This window comes from Vidua chalybeata, chromosome 9 (assembly GCF_026979565.1).
Source record: "Vidua chalybeata isolate OUT-0048 chromosome 9, bVidCha1 merged haplotype, whole genome shotgun sequence".
NCBI classification, from domain to species: domain Eukaryota; kingdom Metazoa; phylum Chordata; class Aves; order Passeriformes; family Viduidae; genus Vidua; species Vidua chalybeata.
Window position 1 is genome coordinate 21,506,788 of NC_071538.1, and position 22,497 is coordinate 21,529,284.

Sequence of the window (22,497 nt, forward strand, 5' to 3'; positions counted from 1 at the left end):
AAGGAAAAATCTTAGAATTAGGTTGACTGGTGCAATAATTGCAAATTATACTATTTTTATTTTTAGCTCTCTTTATGTACATCACTTTGCCTTCAGCCTGTAAGTGTATGCATCAAATTTCAGACAGATTTTTTAAAGCAGTGGAATACATAAGCCCTTCAAACTAGGATTTCAAGTGAAAAATATAACCAATCCTTAATTACAGCTGCATCACAACACTAATGGAATTCCACTAACTAGCACTGTATAAAGCCTCATTTGCTCCTCCTACATGCACTAAATATAAATCTGCATGAACAGCAAAAGCAATTTGCCTAATCTCTGAATCAGCTAAATAGCATTTGCACTGAAATTTTGTCTGTATACTAACTTATCTGCTTAAACTGTGGGTCAAACCTGATAAATAAGTAGAATCATAATTATATTTTATCTTTAAATGTTTTGCTATTTTGTTGCTTGCCTGAGAAGTTAAGGATTCCACTTATACTGTTCAAGCCAGTTTATTTCTTTGGGAAAGGATGGACTTTTTTTAAACATAATTTCAGTTAAATATTTCTGTAGTGTCCTACTTTTCTTGAGCTACTAACCACTTTACATCTATGCAAATCCTGGAACACTAAGTTCATTCTTCTGAAGTGTGTTGCATTTACATGGGGTTGTTGAGTCTTGAAAAACATTTCACTGTGTATAATGGCATTGCAATTAGCTGAATGCTGTTCATAAGGCTAATTGCTTATTAAGGTCTTTCTTTTTCCTGTCACTCAGAACAGAAACAAGGGACTGATTTTCTTCCTGAATGTAGTATACCTACAGTTACAGTATGTTAAAAATTAATTGCACTGAAGTGCCAGCCCAAATCCCCCTCTCTTTAATCCACAGTTTATATGTAAAATATTTTCTCCAAAACCTAGACATCAGGCTAGTTCTTTTTTTTTTTTTAATTTCTGATATGTCAATTGCAGAACCAGAAGTGTTGAAAGAGATTTTAGTCTTAGCAACAATGTAATGAAGCTGGTCTGTTCAACATTTTCTGTCAGCTCTTCACTGCAGCATGCTTGCTAACTTTCTCTGTTCTTGGTTGGGAGCGCTGCCAAAAGGAAATGTGAGGAGTCTGTCCAACAATTTGTCTCTTTCAGAATCCACATCCCATTTTGCAATTTGGGTTTTTTTTTCTGTAATGCCTATTAAGACTTTTATAATAGTAAGGCATCAGGGAAGAAATCTGTTCCTCAGTCTGTTGTAAAAGAACCAGGAGCGTGCTGTAGAGGTGTAGGAATTCTGAAGAGCTTTAGCAGAGGGATCCCACTCTGAGTGCAGTTTACTTTCCATAGATGTGAATGGAGACTTAGCACTACAGACCAGTTGTAATTGTGGAAAGGCTTTTCTTGCCAGCACTGTGTAAGCTGGTTATTCTATTAAAAACAATCCATGTAGTTTGCAAGTGCCTCAGTTTATAGATTAATCAAATTCTGTATTAATCAGTTTTGATAATGCAGATTATAAGCACATGTAGGAGCATCTGCTTCTATTTTGTTTAGTTGAAGATTATCCCTTAATCATGCAACGCCCAAGTGTGCATTTTCAGATTTGTTGATTCAGGGAAGGTGGAGATAGTATTAAAGGCCAGTCACATTATGCTGTGGTTACATTTATGTTGTTGCTCCTCTGAAGAACTGAACCACTTGGTGAAGAGAATGGCAAGAAGAAATGTCCTCATTACAGGTTGCTCCTCAGGAATTGGACTGGCATTAGCTGTAAAAATGGCGAAAGATGAACAGAAAAGATTTAAAGGTAACAATCTATCTGTTCTTTATCTTTACAAAAACATACTATTTGAGATGGTGCTGGTTTTTTCTCTGTGATTTAACAGGTGGTTGTATTCAGTTTGGTGACTCATTTTTGGTTCATTTTCCTCTTCTACTGTCAAGAAAATACAGTGAAAATATTCTGATTTCTGTAAGCAGTTGATATTTCTGGACCTTTATTGAAATGGAACAACTGTTGGAACTGAACAGTGTATATACACATGCAATGAAAAAGGACAGTAGTAAAAAACGAATAGCTGAAAATATCTGTAGTATTATGCTGCTCTGGGTATACATTCACAGCTGTGGTTAGCTTTGCTTCTGGCTACTAAAATCTGTACATATACAGGCCCATGCCCATTTGAAGACCAAAGCAATGAATTTAGGTAAACTGTTTCTAAATTTGCAATTTTTTCCTTAAGGCACATTTCATTATTCCAAGCCTGTGTAGGCAAAAGGGCTGGGATTTGTCTTATTGCTGCAAAGCAGGGAATTTGCTATGATTGAAAATGGATGGCAAGGTGAATGCAGCAATCTGTGGCAATTCAGTCTCTCATACTTGCAGTATTTTACTACTGACTGGATGCAGATCTAGACCTTTCTGAGCAATTGGGCTACAATAATAGCTAATTTCAATTTTGAGAAGTAGCTTACAAAACCAGACATTTTTTCAACCTAAGGAATTATGTCTTCACTTTTTAATAAAATTATGGTTGTCCTGCTAAATATTGTGGTGACTGAAAAAAAAAAGGAAATCTGGAATCCAGAATTAGGTTTTGGGTACCTAAAAACAATTTAGTGGCATAATTTGATACCCATTTTTTAAATCTTTTAGTGACAGTATTATCCTTTATACACTCCATGTTCTTCATTATACATAGCCGTTTAATTCTTCTTTTGAATTTCTCGAGGATTTCAGAACCAGACTGGGAAATCAGTGACAATATATGTTAAAAATAGACTCCTTTAACTTTTAGTTTTTATCTCGTTTCTATATTAAGATTTGGATGTAAAAGCATTGTTCTTTAATACCTCTTTGTTTGAGTGCCACAGTAAAGATTTTATTTCTGGTGTGTTGCAGTGTTCGCCACAATGCGGAACCTGGCCAAGAAAGAGCCACTGGAGGAAGCTGCAGGTCACAGGCTGGGCAAAACCCTCGAGATTAAACAACTGGATGTGTGTGATGAACAGTCTATTAAAACTTGTGTCAATAGTATCCCTGACAGAAGGATTGATGTCCTGGGCAAGTACAGGATGCGTGTGCTATCAACAGATACCAGATTTCTATAAAACATTGTCTCAAATACCCTGGAGAAGTTTTGTTAGTGTATTTTTTAAATTATCAAAGTAAAAATAGTGATATAGTATATTTGGTTCAAGATTCTTAAGACTTTATGCAGACATAAGTGGATTAAATCTCACTCTGCTTCCATGAAGTAGGGAGGCTTGTTTTCCCTGTTTACAAAGGTGAAACTTGATCACAGGGAGGTGCCTTTGATAAAACCATACATTTTTTAGTAAATGTGAGAAATTTTGCCTAAGCTGGCAACTTCATGAGCAAGACTTTCCACCCTATTGATAAAGCATCGCCCTTTTTACAATGAAGGTAACACCTCTCTGTACTAAGAAAGCAATAGTGTTGGGAATTAGCAAGTAAAAGAACAAATGCAAAAAAAAAATAGGGATGGTATTTCCATTTTGTATTGAGAATTGAAATTGTACTTTACAAATCATTCAGCAACAAGTGTTTTCATATTGTTTTGCTAAAAATAAATATTAGTATCTTAGTGGAAATGCTTACACCATCAGCTATTAAATCTTACCTACTAGAAAATTATGGACTTGCCTTTTTTCTGATTAATTATTAAAGCAGTGCTTAACAACTATTTCTGCACAATTTATTCTACTCTAATTTGATGTACTACTTCTAGAGCAGAATGCCAGTCCTATCATCATTCCCCACTTATAAATATCCAGGAGGCAAATAAAAATCAATGGAAATGTGTGTTTTGTTTATTTTGTTGGGGGGTCACTTCCTCTTGAAGGTACATGAATGTTAATAAACCAAAAAACAGACCAAAATATGGCTTGGTCTATCACTTTTTTGAAGATTTCTATTAATTTCTCTGGGTATTGACTGTAGCTTCTGATTCTTAATACTGAATTATAAAAAAATACAAGTAATTCTTGACTCATTTTCCTGTAATCCCTTTATATTTTTTAAAAAAGGACTAATCAGAAATAAATTAGTAAAAATGAAAAATAACAGATAATTTGAATTTGATTAAAAGCAGAATTAAAAATAAAGACATATGGAAATGTCAAATGTATTTGGAAAGCTCTAGTGACTAACATATTTTAATCCTTTCTTTAAGGATTATTTAGGATCATTTAACCCTTAATCCTCACATTCCTTTCAAATGCTTTCCAGTAATGATTACAAGTTTATGTTTATGGATGTTTTTGCTTGCTGTTGTCTCCCATTTTGTGCAGTGAGCAATGCTGGAATGGGGCTCATTGGACCTATTGAATGTCAGACCATTGAGGAAATGAAAACTGTGATGGACACCAACTTCTTCGGCCTGGTTCGACTCCTGAAGGAGATCTTGCCTGACATGAAGAGGAGAAAGAGTGGGCATATAGTTATAATAAGCAGTGTTATGGGAATACAAGGTAAAGTTGGTTTTCCTGTTTACTTGAACTAAGAGTTCAGTGTTCAAAATCCAAAGCTGTCCTCCTTTTAGAAAAAAAAAAGTAGGAGCTGGTATATCTGACTCTTGTGCTCTGTAATGCTGAAGTTCCAACTATAACAAGCACCTGGTGGGTTTTATGCATCCAGGTAATTTGTTACTACACAGCTACTCTCACAGCATTTAAATAACAAAACCTTTGGGTAAATTTTTTTAGAGTTTTAACAAAAACTGTATAATTTTTATAAAATTTATTGTTGGTATTTTTATTATCTGCAAAATAGGGCTTAGCATTACTTTTCTCTTTCCTCTTGGAAAAAATTATGGGAACAGAGAAACATGCTTACTACGCTCTGCACAGTAGTAATAGAATAAAATCCAATCCTGGACAACTGTCCCACCTTTTTGTAAAGTTTCTCATCTCACAGCACTCAAGAGTCAAATTTTAGTGACAGATAATGATATTCCTACTCTTGTGTCCCATCCTGTCTATTTTTTTTCTAAATTCATTACAACTGTGACATTGATCTTATCTGGATTATTCTGGTGAGTAAGGGTCTGCCATCAAACTCCAAGAATTGGTGTTTTAATACAACACCCTCCACCTCAATGGATTAATGTAGTGCTTTTTCTAAATCACTCAGATGCAAGCTGGATCTCTTGCATAATTGTATCTCCTGCATTACACTCAACCTCTGTGTTCATCTAGAGCCTATTAAAGTCTTGCTGATAAATAATGCAGATGGTATTATATTTACAGACACTTTCATATCTTCGACTACAAAATAATATCATCCAAGGAGACTACAGCATCAGCTAGGGGGAGGAAAAGCATTAGTCAAGCATCTTTGCTAGACTAAGCAATTTTGAGAACATATGCAAAAATTAGTATTTAGATTCAGTGTACACAAGGATTTTTCTAACGTTTTCCCAGCATGACTGTAGAAATTCTGGGAAAACACGTGAGTTTTTAAAATCAAACTATTAGTATGTTGGATAAAATCACATTCTCAGGATGTTTTGTTTATACCATCAGGCATCTTATTTAATGATGTTTATGCTGCATCTAAGTTTGCTGTGGAAGGATTCTGCGAAAGTTTAGCTATACAAGCACTCAAGTTCAAACTGCAGTAAGTATTGATCCGCTGGTGTAAATGGCATTGATGCACTGGTGTAAATGGTATTGATCCACTTGTGTCAATTGTATTTTAGATAGTTTAAAATATATTCAGAGGTAAAAAAAAATCTTTAAAGTTTGCTGCTAAACAGACTGAGAAGCCCTTGAAAACTGTGCATCACAAAAGGCATAGAAATGCCCACACCCTTCACATTATGTAAGCAAATAAAAAGATCTAGACATTCGAATAAACATGTTCTCTTCAACACTTAAAGGCTATTTAGCTTTGGATAAAATACAGTTCATGCAATGCTTCTGAAAACAGATTCTTACCTACAATATCACAGGAATAAAATTGTAACTTTGACCTGTGATCTTTCCCCTTGGAAAGGATAATGGCCTCAGGCAATTCACAGATAAAAAAGTTCAAGGGCTTATCAGAAAGACTGAGCTAGTGCAAATCCATCAGAATGTTACAGGGTGAGATACCTGTAATGAAGGGAGGTGGGAGGAAAGTGAGAAGTGTGGTGTACTATTTCTAACATTTTACACAGTATTTAGGAGACTGGTCCTGTTCATCATCTGTGGGACTTCGGGTTTGATTTGGCACATGTATATTCACACTCATGTAATTCTGCTACTCTTCTTTGTGCAAACTCCAGTAACTGGTAAATGTCCATTGCATCTCTGTGTGTCTAAGCATTTAGGCCTTGTGGAAAAAGGCAGCTCCTGTTGTGGAATTTAAGAGACAGAAGCGCGATTATACGTATTGCTCTGCAAAGTTTGGAGGGACTTAAAATAAATGTAATAATACACAGGATATACCACAATTCATAATGAGATTTCAAGAGTATAAGACACAGCAAAAAGGAGGTTATAAAAGGAAGTATAAGACAAATTCAAGGTCTAATGGGAAGAGTGATGCAAGAGAAAAGGCTTTAATTCCAGCAGTAGCTGGAATTCTGCTGTGAAGGTCAATAGCTTGATTTAGTTCTGAAGAAGAGCCTTTAGAACATCCCCTGAAGAACTCAAGTCCAGTAAGAGCACAATCCCAAAGTGTTTTGATAAACACAGTGGCTGGGTGTTATTTCTGCCTGAGAAAAGAACCAGAAAAAATCTGACCAGTAACTATATTTCAGTGATTTGCTCTAATAAACTGGGGAAAAAAAAAAAAAAAAAAAAAAAAAAAAACTTTCAGATTTGGCAGCAGCCAGAATCTGTCCACCCACAGTAAAAATCTCTGTATTGTATTTTTTTATTATATAGTGGTGGGATCTTAAATTATGTAACACTAACAGCTTGACAAAGAAAATCCATGTTTGGGCAATTCCCCCATCTCTTTCAGCTACTTCTAGTATTATCATGAGAAACAAAGAAACCTACGCAGGATTTGGTCCAGAAAATAATGAATTTTGTTACCATCCATTAATTATTTTTCTTACTATCTGGTAAGTCCTTGTGAATAAATCACCCTTAGATTCCACAGCTGTGAGACAGCAGGTACTGTACTCACTTATGTCATGAATTAGGTTACAGCACTTCTCTGAAAATTGAACTGTGCAGATTTCTACCACTGTATGTGGATGGGTAGGAGGAGCAGGACAGCAGTAATGCAGTAAGGATTGCCTTTACAGAAAGTACTGTTACATACTGTTTGCTAGTGCAACATTTCAATGTTCCTTTTGGAGAAGGACTGAGGGGTGTATTTTCCTTGGAGGACAGTCAACAACCAGTTAACTTTTTTTTTTTTTTTTGGAACAGGTTAAGTTTGATTGAACCAGGCCCAGTGGTTACAGAATTTGAAAGAAAAGTGTTTGAAGATGGAATGAAAATGGATCTTTCAGCTGCAGATGAAGAAACAGCTGAGATGTTTACTAACATTTACCTTAAAAATTACAAACAAATTTTCCAGAGCCTGGGACAAAGCGCTGAAGATGTTGCAGAGGTAACTCATAAAAAAATTCATCTTCTTTTTTTGTTGGTTTTTTTTTTTTCTTTGTAATTTATGAATGCAGTGGTTGGTTGGTGGGTTTTTCTGGCAGAAGCATTCAGATTAATTAAATGTAATGTACACAATTAAAAAGTTTTTTTTTAAAAATTCAAAAGAATTTTCAGAGTCTTTAAACAAAAGTCTACAAAATACTAAAAGAATGTTCATTTTGAAGTATTGAAGATAACTATGAATTGTAATTTAAATACCACTGAGATATTAGATGCCCTTTACATCCTCTGGTGAAGTCTGAATATTCTGCATTGTTACCATACATCCACCCAGGGTTCCCAACACTGGTAAAGCTCTGTCCTTTCCCTCTCACTCATAATCCCTCCACTAAGGGAAGTTCACACAGCCACCCCAGGCCACCAAGGCACAATAAAAGAAACATGGATGTTTCTGGTGCTTGGAGCTTCCTGCAGGAAGACAAGTTTAGGCAAGCTGTGGGAGGGGCTGATGATTTCAGGTGTTTGCTGGGAAGGAATAGCTTCAGTGTCAACTGACAATTCCCAGATCTTGCTGCAAAAGGCACAGTCCTGACCCTTTACCAGTGAACTGCAAAAGAGAGGATCTACCTACTGTGGGCATATAAGCCCACTATCATTTGGAAGACTACTCCGGATACTAAATTGTCAGGTGCTATCACCATGGTATAGAGAAACAGAAATAGAAGGATAAATAAGAAATACTTCTTATGGCCTTTGAATATTTCAAGAAGAATTTCTAATGATGTTCTAATAAAACTATATACAGGGTTTTACATAATTTTAGCACTTTATTCTTCTACTTTTCCACTGAAAATTGGGTTTTTACTTTACTATCTTGGTAAAAACCTTGGTAAAGGTTCTTTTAAAATTCTGTTTCTCCTTCTCTACAGCATACAGTGAAGATAATTCTTGCAGAAAATCCACCTTTTCGCCATCAGACCAATACCTTGTATACTCCAATGACAACTCTGAAGTATGCAGATCCAAATGGAGATCTACCCATTGACATATTCTACAAAATGGTTTTTCAGCATGATAAAATCTTCAGTGCAAGTCTCAATTTCATCAAATTGCTACGGTGGAGAAGCAGAAAGAGCTTTGACCTGGGAAAACCTTCACAATAAGTATGAGATTATATAGTGCAAATTGGAATTACTTCTTGTAGCTACTGATGACACAGTATGTTGTTATTCAAATGCCTTTGCTCTGTAATTAAGAAAAGGTATGCAAGATATTTGTTTGAGCTTAGCTAAGATATTCATTTCAATGTGTATCTCTTGAATGTTACTGTTTGCAGAACCTTGCAATTAAAATCCTCTAACTATAGTTTTATTCTGTTTAGTGTTTGCTTTTTCCAGAGATGTTTTCTTAGGACCATGAACACTGCCTGGTATTTGTATATTCAATATTAACCTGACCTCCTTCACTTACTTGAATATAATACACACTGAGAAGTGTACAATATGCAAACGATTTAGATTCTTAATATCATAAAAATATGTTTTTACTTATTAGGATAGAATCAGTATAGTAATTGCTCAATCACACTGGCATTCTCATTTCCAGAAGTCAGATCTATTTATCAGCAACATAAAAGAAAGTCTCATCAATCTTAAAATGTGACTAGTAGAATATTTATTATTAATATATATTTATTATAATATTCTGAATGCTTCCTTTATATGCAGTGGTTACTAGCATATTGCACTTACTGACCAATAAAATGGGTTTTTAAAGCGTCTTAAATAAAATATCTTCTTACTATCTGGGTACTACTTTTTGAAAACTAAGTATTGTCAGTAATCAGTAATCTCAATCCACTAAATGCCTTCAGTACCTTCGGTGTCTGATACAGAACTCTCTTGTTCCAAGCTATCTTAATAAGTATGTGTTAAACCAAAATTCTGTCATGTAGAGCAGGTCTTTTCCCTTGCTTTTTCTCAGCCTAGTCCTCCAGGTGGTTTGAGGCCAAGCGGGGAGCCTGGCTGCAGTGCTGTGCTGTTCCCTGAGCTGGGCCTGCCATTCCTGCTCCCCGGCCTCCGGCCCCGCCGCTGCTGCCCGCGCGGAGGCAAAGGCCGAGTGGCGCTCGGGCCTCCGGCCTGCAGCTTCCCAGCACATTCCAGCAGCTGGCCTTGCCTCACCCACAGAGCCCAGCTGGAGCTCTCTCGCCATGCAGGAGCTGTCGTTGGCCAAAGTCTAATTCCGTGCTGCGACTTGCAGCGGCCCCGCCCTGCCCTGCCTTGCCCTGCCTCTGCCCGAGGGAGAGCGCCTGCTGCCACCAAACACTGCGGCTCCTGCGGGGCTCGCTCTGCAGCTGTCACCCTTCTGGTGGGGCCTAGGCTGCAGGGGCATGCAGGGACCTCCCTGGGGCAGCAGGCAGGGCGCTGAGGGGACAGGAGCATCCGCAGCAGACGATCTGCACAGGTTCCTAACTCACACCCCCTGCAAAACACCGGGTGCCTGGAGCTCAGCATCAACGTGTGGATGGCAGAGAGGTGGAACAGCAGCGAGGCTGAAAGGAGAAAGCAGGAATTAAATGAGAGCAGAGTGCTGCTGGGCTGAAGGGAGCCTGGCAAATCGCCCCTCTGCAGCCCGAGATTTCCTCGCCACCTGCCGAGGGTCAGCACAGGGTACTGGACAGAGACATCCACAGAAGGGCTGCGTCTGCCAGCAGCCCCTCAGTGTCGCTCAGCTGTGGTTGTCTCTGGCCTGCAGCTCGGGCTGGGCTGCGTTCCCGGGCAGTTTTTTCCTTTGCAGCACACAACAAGGCAAGATCAGGACCGTGGGTTTAATGAACCTTTCACAAACGTGGTCTGGCTAATTCTGTCTCATATAACCCTCACACTACTGGTTATGGAGTGAATGAAAGCAGAAAATATAGTGTAATAGATGGCTGCCGAGTACAACCAGCCTGCCTGCAAGTCGTGAATTAACTGCGGATGAAGCACCAAGCCTGTCCTGCCTCGGGGACAAGCCTGGCGGGGCTGTCAGGTCCCCTGCTACTGCCGGCACCGAGGGGAAAGGCGGGGGGAGCCGGGTGGGGCCCGAGCGCAGCTCCTGGCGCAGGGGGGCGGCTAAAGGACCCCTCGCCGCCGCCGCCAGCCGCACGTGGCACCGCGGCCTTTCCGGCGCTGCCGGCGGCGGAAGCTGTTCCGGCTTCCGGCGGAAGCGCCGTCCCTCGCAGGTTGAGCCGGAGCCGGAGCGTTTCCGCCTCGCGGCCGCCGCACGGCCGGGGCCAGCAGAGCCCAGCGGAGCCGCGCGCGGGGCGTTCCGCCGCTCGCCTCCCCTCAGACTGGTCTTAAGGCAGCGGCGCCGGCGGCCGAAGGATGTGGCGGAGGCGGCAGTGGCAGGCGCCGCGGCCGAAGGAGCCCTGAGCCCGAGCAGCGCTTCCCGGCCCCGCGACCCCCCGGCCCGGCAGCGACCCCCGGCCCGGCCCCCGCCGTCCCCCGCCCCTCGGCGACGTCGCCCTCCGCGGCCCCGCCCGCCCCCGCCGGGTCCCCGCGCCCTGGAGCCTCGCGCGGGCGCTGAGCGCAGCCGGTGAGCCGAGCGCAGCCAGGATGGCCTCGTCGTCCGGCAACGACGACGACCTCACCATCCCCAGGGCTGCCATCAACAAGATGATCAAAGAGACGCTGCCCAACGTCCGCGTGGCGAACGACGCCCGGGAGCTGGTGGTCAACTGCTGCACTGAGTTCATCCACCTCATCTCCTCCGAGGCCAACGAGATCTGCAACAAATCGGAGAAGAAAACTATCTCCCCGGAACACGTCATACAAGGTGAGCTTCCGCGGGCGCTGTGCCGCTGCCGGGTCGGGTACCTGTGAGCCGATCCTGTCCGCTCTCTGCTTGCTTGTAGCTACGTAGAACACAAAGGCAGGGTCTCGTAAGGGTGTGGAGGAGAAGCGTGTGTTGTCTGGCTTGCCAGTCGCACTGCAAGAGAGGTTGTCTTTGTGTGGTTGGAGCGGCTGCTGCGTGTGCTCAGGACCAGCTCCAGTTTTGTGCTTCAGAGAAGCCTGTGATGCTGTGAGTGAAGTCACCAAATCTCTTCCTTGTACCTGTGAAACGAGGTCTGCGTTTTCGAATGGATATGCAGCGTGTTTTAAGAATCTGAATGTAGTAAATGTCTTTTTAGTTGGAGATTGATTATGTGGGGCCCAGGCTTTATTCCGTGGTATACTTGTCTGGAATCTCTAAAGAGTATATTTCTTTAGGGCTGTCCTTACAGTCTCATTGTTTAATGTTGGATCTTCGTATCTGTTGCAGAAAGCATTTAAACGTGACCTATGCCCTCGTATTTTCTGTGCTGTTGACTTGCACTTCTGCTTGCTTGAATAAAAGGCGAGTTCTCTCTGTCTCGTTTGTTTTTCGTTAAATTCTTTCGAAATAAGGAGTTTTCTTGCCTCATTCTGAAGTCTGTATTAGGCATCGTTTTTTGTCAGAAGTCATTTGCTTTGCTTCTTAAGCCGAGGTTGATGCCGTGATTGCTGCAAACAAATTTATAGCAGCAGTAGTGAAAGAGTACTTTACTCGGCTGCTTAGTAGAGGTATTAACAGCAGCATTTGTAGTACAGCTATTTTCAGGGCTGTGATGGTATCGAGATAGTTTAAAAAAAATTGTCATTATATGATTTTTAAGCAATATTTGCTATTTGAAGCAAAAAAAAAAATTGGTTTGCTTGAAATTTATTAGCTTGCTCATCAGAAGAAGTTCAAGTACTTGACTGGGTCACGAACTGCAAAAGAAAATAAGTAGCATGTACGAGCTTTAATGTTAAATGAAATGCATGTAAGCTTGCAAGTTCAACAAAGTAGCTCCATCACAGAAGCCTAGGATGTAAAGTAAAACCTGTGCTTGCACACGGAAGCATACTTTAGGTGTGATGCTCTTTAATACATGGATAGGTTTTTCAAGTCACCACAAAAAACGTTTGAGGTTAGTTCTTAACGCTGGAATAGACGTGCTCTTTAAGACTGAGGGCAGTAAAGGGTTTATGCATGAAAGTATTTTGTACCCAGTAGTGGTGGTCCGTAAAAAAGATTTCACCTATTGCTGTCCTAGGCTTAGTGTGGGTATTTTGGAAAACAAATTGAAACTAAAATGGGTGTGCCTAACATCAGCAGATGGTCCCATGCCAAGTATTTTGCTGGGTTCTATGTCCTTGTGTTATCACATCTTAGAGCTAGAAAAAGTTATTTTCAAAATAAATCTATACTTTGTAGTAAAATATTGCAGTGTATCCATTTTTGTAATGTTCTAGAGCTGGAATGGATATTCTGCTGTGCTTGTGTTTTAGGAAGCTGTAATTACTGTTAGCTCCTTACAGATGCTGGTCAGCTGGCAGATGATCCTTCTGTGAGGTTTGAGGGTTTTGGTTGCCAATTTTGGAAACAGCGATTGTGTGTATAGGTAGAGTATTTCAGCATTTTCATCCATCTTCATACATTCTAGATACTTGCTATTTTGAATGCTTCTTAATGCAGCAGCTTCATGACAATGATGCTAACAAATGAGGCAGTTGAAATCTGTTTGTTGTGGTCACCCATGTATCTTTTTCCTTCTGAATGCCTAGAAGTCAAATGAGGCTAATGGCCATCACATCACACCCGGTCCAGCCTAAGCACAAGGTGCTGCCAAGAGGAGTCTTTTTGTAGTCTCTGAGAGCTGGATCTGGCAATTGCAGATACAACTGACCCTGTGGCTTTTGAGAATTTAGGGCAGAGCAGGGTTTCCTCTCAGGTGAGTTAGCTGGCTGATTGGGGCTGTAAACAAGTTACTAGATTGGGAACAAGAAGCAGGAAGGGTGTTTTGCTGGTCCAGAAGAAGGGGAAGAGGCACTCTGCAGTTGGTGACACTCCTCCATTGGACTGTGTTGGAGCTGAGGTGCACTTGGTCACTGTGCTTAGGTGTTTGGCACAGTGGTGCTTGAGAGACCCCTTCCTTTGCTGTACTGTTAAAGTGATTGTGTGGCCATGTGCTAAGCAAGAGCTCTCTCTGCCCTTGGGTTACAGTTCAGATAGATGAGGTCCTTGCTGTATGTTATTGGGTGGTAGCACTGGCACAGTGCTGTCAACAGCATAGGGAAGGGAAGGCAGAGGATTCTTGCATCCCGTTAGAGATCTGATCTGATAGATGTCCTCAGATGATGCCAGCACTCACTACTGGTAGCACAATGCAAGACAGCTTTCTTGGAGAGTACCCAAAAGCATCAAGACTATGTAATAGTTGTAAGTGGAGATCTCCACGTTTATTGTTGAATTCCACCATCAGGAACCCAGCTGTGAATCTGCAGCTCTGGTAAGCAAATGAATGTTCTTCCATCCTGGAACAGAAAATAGAATCATTTCAGTGTTATATGACTTGTGACAAAGCAGGCTTTTTATGAGAAATTAAATTTTCATTGGATTCTGAAAATGGTGACTTGTAAAATCACCTATTTTATGAAGTTGGTTACTTTGATTACTTGGTCTGCATGGAATTGTTGTGCAGTAAGGTAGGCTGTGGATTGATGTCAAATCTTGTCTCTTCTTTTCATGGACTGTTGGGATACTGACAGTGTGTGTATTAGCACTTAATTTTAAAAGAGTCCCACAGCTTTTCATGTTTGGGATTTTATTTTGGAAGTTCTTTTTTTTCTTTGAAAGGAGCATAAAAATTTAAAAGTCTCACATAGTAATGACTTGATTTTATAAAATAAAAGTAGTACTAACTATGTGTCACTGATTACTCAGAGACCTCCACCTTCATACAGTCATTAAGAGTAGGAGGAAACTGGGGAAAGGATAATTGTGATCTGGTGTTTGTAAATATGAGTTGTGTTATCCCAAATGCTGTATAATTCAGCTGTTTACATTTAGTGGGATAATTCTAGCCTCAGGAAGATACTAAATTTTCAGTCATCTGGGTAGGATGGCATGTTTAACACTCAAAAAATAGAAAGGCTTTGAGTTTTGATGAAATAGCAGCTCTGACAGAGTAGTAATCACTGTCCCACATTTTAGCACCATGCTTGTATAAAGGGATTCACATTCCTTCCATTCATATGTGTTCTGTAAGCCTTGATGTGCTTCAAGAAGATGGTAAACTTTGTAATCATGGGCAGCAGAATTCTGATGCAGTAGATTAATGATGCATAAATAATTTATGGTTCTTCATAGCTTTGTTATATTGAATAATTTTAATTGTAAAATTGTAAAAATCTGTCTTGGTTGTATCACGTGGGGGGTTTGAATTTTATTGTTGTGTGTGTCTGTGCTATATTCAATTCACAATTGTAAGTTCTTTCCATTAATTTATTTTCTTTTAAAGACCATGTAAAAACACATCTTGTGGTTAACTTCAGACTCGGCAATCTGATGCCAATTGCCAGCCCTGGTCTTTTAAAAACACCTCTGATTTTGTCGTGATGGTTTGTCTTAGTGATGTTAGACTTGTAGATTTCTTCAGTTTGGTTAAAAATATGACTTAAAGAAGTTTATTGTATATACTATTTACATTTTAAAATTGAATGAGTTCTTAAATATCTGCAGAGTATTAAGATAACCAGTTCTGGACTATGAGACGTGGGTTTGCCTCCTCTCTGCTGAGGCTGGATGAAACAAGTTTCTGAAGTTTTTGGTAATTCTCCTAGAAACTGTGGGCTAACTGGAAGAGGTGTTTGCAATGTCTGTGTGTGGGCTGAGTCTGAACTGGCATACTGTCTCTGAAGTAATTTGATTGTCTCTAAATCAGTTGGTCTTTTAACTTCATTTTTTTAAAAGAAATAAGTATTATGTGAATTTCTTTGCCAGGTGTTTTCTGTTACAGGGAAGGTAGTGCTCTAAGACTAGAGGGCAGTACCCACAGCACTGTTGAGGAAGACAGTGTGTGAGTTGTCCCTTAGTACAAGTTGGAAGCTGAAAACTTAGAGAATGCCTTTGAGTTATTGTTTAGATTATGGTACCATGATGTGCTGCTGTAGTTATGGCTAGGAAAATGTTGCTTACAAAACTAGTGTTAGAATATTGTCCGAGTTACTGTAAGATCTTGTTTATAACAAGTTGTTGATTGCTGTTGTGCAGTTTAGTGCTATTTCTTAAATAGCTTGTCACAAAAGTTTGAAATTAAGATAAAGGTTAAAACAACTCTTGTATTGTGAACTCTGAATTGTGTAAATGCTGGAAATTAACCATGTTTTTTATTAAACTGATACTTGTTTCTAGTATAATTGGTGTTTATGTAATGTTTCCACTTTATTCTGTAATAGGTTCACTTTGGGTGTGTGTGGAGGCCTGTCATAGTAAATGGTGCATGAGGAAACTGCCTTTTGTCACATGTGCTACCTGGGTTTCTATAATCCTTTCTGCTAGCTTTGCATTCTTTAAAAAAACTGTTGTTGCAGGATATAGCTGCTTTACCGATTTCTTTGGGCAGATAAAAGTGCAAGATTTTAGCTTCTGAATACATTTTAATGTGGACATAAATAGAAGGGTTTCTATTGAGAAATAAAACAATAAAGAGCTTATATATAACTTTATATAGCTTTATATGTGTGAACTATGCATTTTATATGTAGGAATTTAGATACTTAAAGACAAAAGGTAAAATTCAGCAACTCAACATAATATTATTTATTTCTGCCTTTTTGAAGGATCTGTGATTACTTTACGTGCATCACTTCTACTCTGTTGTAGGTTGCTAATTTACCTTCTACTGAAGACTTGCAAAACCTGCAAAGGTAGAATCTCTGAGAGAAAATTCAGATAGAAATTCAGTTAGGAAGGACTTCTTAGCTGTATAAATTTTGTTGATTCTGATATAGAAAATATGGGAAAAAGAAGTTTTTTGGAGAATAATGCCTGTCTCCAGCAAAGTGTATCTGAAAGCCTTGAATTCTCTGCAAGTCTAAGCTTCTTTGGTTGTACTTGATGAACCTTAATTTTTTTAGCCTAAAACCATGTATTCCTACAGGACATAGCAGAAGAGAGAAGGAAAATAGCTGTCAGATCTTTTTAAGAATAGAGGTTTTTGTCAACAGATGATAGGAAAGTTACCAAATGTTTTACTTTTTTTTTTTTTTTTTTTTTTTTTTTTTTTTTTTTTAACTAAACAAATCAATATCTCTTATCAGAAACTTTGTAAAAGGTAACCAATGTCTCTTCTCTGTTTTTGTTTCTTTCTAGCGCTAGAAAGTTTGGGGTTTGGCTCCTATATCAGTGAAGTAAAGGAAGTCTTACAAGAATGCAAAACAGTAGCACTAAAGAGAAGAAAGGCCAGTTCACGCTTGGAGAACCTCGGCATTCCGGAAGAAGAGCTACTAAGGCAGCAACAGGAATTATTTGCACAAGTAAGTGAAGCAGTACTTGTCCTGATGAGGTTGGAATAATTAATGCTGCAGGTCTAGGGCCACGCAAACATGTGCACACCTCAAGAAATATCCCCTTCCTTGAGAATTGATGTGGCATCTAAGATGATACTTCTGTGATTTGACTTACAGGACTTGGTATGTGAACATATTTCATATTCTAGTTTTAAAAAGCATGGAGTTTTGCTGCTACTTGAGTATTTTCAGTCTATCATGGAGAATGCATTAAGTTTTAGTTGACAAAGTAAAAGAATAACAGCTGGTTTCTAGGAAATGACCCGTTTTGAAGCATTAAAAAGTGAAAATAGCTTTTCTGTTTCTGACTATCAGTGCACAAATGTTATTTCTTATACTTGGAAAGAAACTTTATTCTTGGCAAGACTATAACTGAGTGAATTCATGCATAAATTTTTAAAGAGGCCATTGAGGCATGGAAAAAGCATTTACCTGCAAATAGTGTACTAACACACACACACAAATAAACATTCTACTTCATCCCAGCCTTACCCCCTTCCAGCTTTCCCAGATAGTTTATCATCTCCCAGTTTGACTAAAATCTGATTTTATTTATTTCTTTTTCTCCACCATCTTTCTCTCAACTGCTCTCTTAGTTTGACAAGACCATTCTCTAAACTAAGAGCTTGGAAAGTTATGGTATTTCTCTTTTCTCTTAACCAAGGCCGGAGTCTTATTTTCTGACTTTGCTTACTCTGATTTCCTCTGATGAAAATGCTTATTCATTATTCCATGTCTGCTTACTGTGACCTTCTCTCCCCTTTTCAATACTTTTATCTTGCTGAGATGTTGCTTTTCATCTCATGACATGCCGACTACTTTAATCTTTATTGCATGATGAATTTCAAGGCATTTAAAATTTCAGCATACCATGTAGCTATTGTAGTGAACTAGTTATGATGAAGTTACATGTGCCTAACTCTTGTTTGGCTGTACTAAATTAGAAGGACCAATATGTCTGTTTCTGGATTTTGGATAAGAGTTACAAGTATGCGGTTTTTTACTTACTACTCTGTGCACGTAACTCAGCGTGATACACAAAATATAAAAGCAGCAAAACTAAGGTGTATTAAGGGAGTACTAGCTCCAGAGTATTGCTGAAAAAAAAAATTTTAAAAAATTGCTGAAACCTCCTTAGGCAAGCCACACTTTGTCTAAGGAATAACAACTTGAAGAATATTCTTTTAAAATTCTGTTACTGTGCCTTAACTTCTAATTTAAGACAGCGCATGCCAATTTGACAAGATTGTATGAATGCTTTTTAAAAATAGTGTTTGGTAATATGGAAAATGTTTGCTTAGATTCAAGGATGACAGTCTCATTTTTCAAAAATAGTAGCTGTAATGTGCTGTTGGAGGTACCGTATTTAGTCTTAAAAATAGTTACACATGTGCATGCTTATTTATTTATGTTAATCTTTTTAATATTCTAAAGCATGACACTAATGCTGACTTCTTGCTCTATTTTGAAAATACCTGCCTGTTACTGTTGTGAATACTTGACATCTGGCTTGGATGATTGTAAATATTTGAAGTCAGGGAATGTCTTATTCCAATATTCATGTCTAAGTTTTTGTGCAAGACAAGGGTCTTCATAGATTTGGGGTTTTTTTGGGGCTTCCTCACTGGAGTTGTGCAATAAATGAGTTAATTCTATCAGAGATTAATTATTGAGCTTCTTGGTCAATCCAGCTCAATGGAATTCTTCAGCATGTGGGTTTTTTCTCTCTTCCCATGTTTGAAATGGTGAAGTGTTGGCATTACAGATGTGGCTGTGAGGGTGGGCAGTGACAAAGTGATGCCTCCAGTGTGAAGTGCTGGGCCTCTGTTTCCTGGAGCATGCACTTGTATCAGCTCTGTGAGTGTACAGTGAACACCACTGCACAGGCTCAGCAGGGAGCCCTGTTGTTACCTCCTGGCTGATAAATATTTGTGCCTTCCTATGTGGACAGATGCTGCTGCCTTTCCTTCAAAACTCTACAGCGTCTTAAATGTGTTCCAGCCCTTGTAACTGTGCCACCACTTGAAGTCTGAAATACTGAAAAGTTTTCGTTGAGAAGAGATTTCTACTTCTGTTTATTTTTTTTAATGCTAGAACAGAGGAAAATGTGACACTTTGTAATAATAAGGGAATACTCCCCTTTTTTTCACATTGCTAAGTTGACAAACAGGGTTTGATTGTTTTCCAGACATTATCTTTTGGCATCTTATAGTTTGCAAAACTGAAAAAAAATTTGATGCTTTGGAAAAAAATAGGAAAATTCAGTGAGTGCAGTAGGATTAGAAAGGAAATTACAATAGTCTTAGTGATGACTTGTAAAAGTAGAAGAGTAAAGTAGACTGGAAATTTTTCATTTTGAGAACTTTTTCTTAATGTTCACTCAAAATAGAAATTGAAGTTGTAACTTTAACACAATCAATTAGTACATTGCTGAAATCAAGAGGAGTTACCAAAAAACAAGTGAAAACTCTGGACAGAAAAACAAACATTCATCAGCTGAACTATTTGAAATGTTGTTGTAGAATCTTTTGTGCTTTTCAGTAGAAGTCCGTACCTTTCTGTAGCAAAGCCATCCTCAGTTGTCATACCTGAATTTGAGAAGACCATGCCTTGCTCTGTTTTGCAAAGATTGCTTAGCAAAGTAAGATAATGGCTTGCTTTGTTTTTGTGATAATGCGTGCCTCTGTGGTTCAGTTGGATGATTTCATAATTGGAAGTTTTGTTATTTGTAATCAACAAAGCAATGCTGTCCTCATCTCTGAACTGTGATTAAATGTTAAGATCCCTTGAAACTGATGCCTAAAGTTTTCTTTTCTTAGCCTCAGTTAAATTCTTCATTAGTTAGTGGTTCAGCACAGTCATTACAGCAGACCTTAAGTACACTACTTTGTCTGTTGTTTTTGTAAGTGTAAGGCTTCAAAACAGTGGTGTCTTCAGAGGGAGAGAGACTATAGCTAAACTTCCTGGTACAAGTTATTAAGGTACTTTTCAATGTGGTTTTGCATATATAATTAATTAAAAAAATGAAAAATATATAAAAAAAAGAATCTGCAGGTACAGATAAAAATGTGTTTAAGAAGAATCTGTTCTATAGATTCTTCACGAGCTATGTATGGCCTTAACAATTAAATTCGTGTCTCTAGGCTAGACAACAGCAAGCAGAACTGGCACAGCAGGAATGGCTACAGATGCAACAAGCAGCTCAACAGGCACAGCTCGCTGCTGCCTCAGCCAGTGCATCCAATCAGGCAGGATCTTCTCAGGATGAAGATGATGAAGATGATATCTGAAAATCACCAGCTGAGTTGTCTTACTAAGAAATACTTTTCCTGCACAATGAAAACAGTGAAATGAATGCTTACCTGTAAGTTTGTATGCATCGTGGACTGGCAGTTGGTATTCTAGGGGTGTCTGCTGTTGTGTGCTGTACATGTATAAACTGTCTTTTTTGAACTCTTGAAGATTTAAGGTTCAGTATCATATCAACTTTGGATTTTTAATGGTGTATATGGAAATTTTAGATAGCAGTGCATCATTTATTTGATCAACAAACAGTGTTACAATAAACAACGTGTTTATAAAATATAGTGAGATTTATACAAAAAGCTCTAAATCCACATTTGCATTTCTTCCCTTTTAACTAAACTATAAAATCTTACTTAGAATTTTTAATTGTTTTTTGGGGGAGTGGTACAGTAGACATAATCTGTTAACGTGAAAAAAAGTAGAGTTCAGCATAGAAGAGTCTGAATTCTTAGTTCTTTTTAAAATGAGGATATATATGGCAATAAATATTATATATGCTCGAATACCACACTTGTTAAAATTTGAAAATGATACATTTTCACCAAGCTAGGAAAAGGTATGTTTAATAGGAGTTGTACAAAATCAATCTTTTTCTTTTTTTTTTGTATAGGGGTGGAAAAAAAATTAAACCCATGGTTTTATTATGACATCCTTTTGACAGTTCTAACTGAGTATTTCACTTCAAAGACTGCCTGGTTTGAAGAACTAACTCTTCTATTACTTCACTCCAGTTTAATGTTAACTGTTGTTGATGGTATTTTGTAGTCCAGATTTATTCATATTGTTGAAATATAAAGCTGGAACTTAAAGAAACAAAATTGTTCTGCTGATGTGATAGGGAGTGATTAAGTATTTAAGACCAAGAAGGCAAAAGCTGACCCTAACGGCATGTTTGTCAAAACAGAGAGAATTTATTTAACCTTGATTAGTCGTTATCAGCATAATGCTAACATTCTCCAGACTAGATTGCCACTGGATTACTAAGGTACCTTGTTGAAAGACTACATTTTCTTCACTCAAATTGGTTTGTAGGTAAGTCCAGGTTTCTGATAAATTGTTCCCCAAGAGTGATCAGCAGCAATACATGAAACAGAAATGATGTACTTGTCCTTTTGATAGTTCTGTTGATTTAATGGATGAGCAGCTGTCCTTTGTGTTGAAATAAAGCACAGTAGTGTCCATTGCTGGGTTTTAATGTGTTACTTGAAGTAATACTGGCATATCTTATGGTACACTGATCTGAGCAGACTAGAAAAGCCACTTGCATGCTGCTGTAGGTGACCCCACAGCTCTAACAATGTGGGTGGTTTTATCAACTGACATCCTCAGCGAGTTGCTCTCGTTGGAATTCTTGAGGAGGGCTGCAGCAGTCTGTTTACATGAGGATGCAAATGGTGGGCCCGTTTTTACATAAAGATCTGAACAAGATGCAATTGGCATGTATTCAGATCTCAGTCACATAGTGACTTTTGATTTAAATTTGAGATGTGTTAAGTTGCATATTGAATAAATATGAACATGTCTTTAAAAGCAGTAATGCAGTGAAAACTCAGAAGAGTATTTGTTTGAATGTTTAAGTTTAAAAAATAAACAAAAAAAACCACCAACTTTCCTGGATACCAGATAAAATATGTTAGGCAAGGTTTGACTGAGGAAGTGGTTTTCTGTAAAGGTTTAAGTACCAAAGGTAGAAAATCTAGTCTAGTGATACAATGTTAATGTGCAGTGTTGGCTTTTCTAATTTGTACTGTAACACCTTCACACTTTCTATTTCAAATGAGTCTTTTCCTTCTAAATAATAATAGGTATATTTTCACACCTTTCTTTTCTGATGCAGGAATCAGGTTAACATTTTACTGCATCTGGTATGTATGGTGTAATGTTTGAATTTTTGTGACCTTTCTTTTTGGACATTCTTGTGCTTTTTCATATGCTGTATTCTTCAAGCAATAAAATTCTGATGTGTTTTTATAAAATTGCTTTTATATTTAATGAACAGTCTGTCTTCTTCATTTCCTTTATAAAACAAAAAAAAACAAAACAAAAAGACTACTTAAATCCTGTTTTTATTTTTGCTTACTGGACACTTTTTGTGACCTGAAGTCTTTACAACCAGAGTGTTGTTGGACTGGATTGCTGTGCTCTGGAGTTGTTATTGCTTGCAAACAATATTTCTGGGCTTGACCTGCTCTCTTTGGGGAATTGCATTTAGTATGTATGTATTTTTATAACCTGACATTCTG

The 22,497-nt window shown here is 38.5% G+C and overlaps 2 protein-coding genes across 2 annotated transcripts; both read left to right on the top strand.

Annotated features, from left to right (window-relative positions):
• Window positions 1-1,618: 1,618 nt before the first annotated feature.
• Window positions 1,619-9,122, top strand: LOC128792207 (retinol dehydrogenase 8-like). The gene is made up of 6 exons (XM_053950422.1): window positions 1,619-1,791; window positions 2,887-3,052; window positions 4,303-4,478; window positions 5,532-5,625; window positions 7,374-7,557; window positions 8,483-9,122. The coding sequence occupies exons 1-6, from the start codon at window positions 1,635-1,637 to the stop codon at window positions 8,714-8,716; spliced, it is 1,011 nt and encodes a 336-aa protein (XP_053806397.1). The 5' UTR covers window positions 1,619-1,634; the 3' UTR covers window positions 8,717-9,122.
• Window positions 9,123-11,058: 1,936 nt separating this feature from the next.
• DR1 (down-regulator of transcription 1) lies at window positions 11,059-22,246 on the top strand. The gene is made up of 3 exons (XM_053950423.1): window positions 11,059-11,369; window positions 16,752-16,915; window positions 20,092-22,246. The coding sequence occupies exons 1-3, from the start codon at window positions 11,150-11,152 to the stop codon at window positions 20,236-20,238; spliced, it is 531 nt and encodes a 176-aa protein (XP_053806398.1). The 5' UTR covers window positions 11,059-11,149; the 3' UTR covers window positions 20,239-22,246.
• The last annotated feature ends 251 nt before the right edge of the window (window positions 22,247-22,497 follow it).

What these genes read in the sequence shown, in the direction of transcription:
- LOC128792207 (XM_053950422.1), top strand. Translation starts at nt 1,635, where the DNA reads ATGCTGTGGTTACATTTATGTTGTTGCTCCTCTGAAGAACTGAACCAC. An exon ending in AGGATTGATGTCCTGGGCAA is followed by an intron (nt 3,053 to 4,302) that starts GTACAGGATGCG and finishes TTGTGCAGTGAG; the next exon opens with CAATGCTGGAATGGGGCTCA. An exon ending in CAGTGTTATGGGAATACAAG is followed by an intron (nt 4,479 to 5,531) that starts GTAAAGTTGGTT and finishes TTATACCATCAG; the next exon opens with GCATCTTATTTAATGATGTT.
- DR1 (XM_053950423.1), top strand. Translation starts at nt 11,150, where the DNA reads ATGGCCTCGTCGTCCGGCAACGACGACGACCTCACCATCCCCAGGGCT. An exon ending in CCCGGAACACGTCATACAAG is followed by an intron (nt 11,370 to 16,751) that starts GTGAGCTTCCGC and finishes GTTTCTTTCTAG; the next exon opens with CGCTAGAAAGTTTGGGGTTT. An exon ending in AACAGGAATTATTTGCACAA is followed by an intron (nt 16,916 to 20,091) that starts GTAAGTGAAGCA and finishes TCGTGTCTCTAG; the next exon opens with GCTAGACAACAGCAAGCAGA.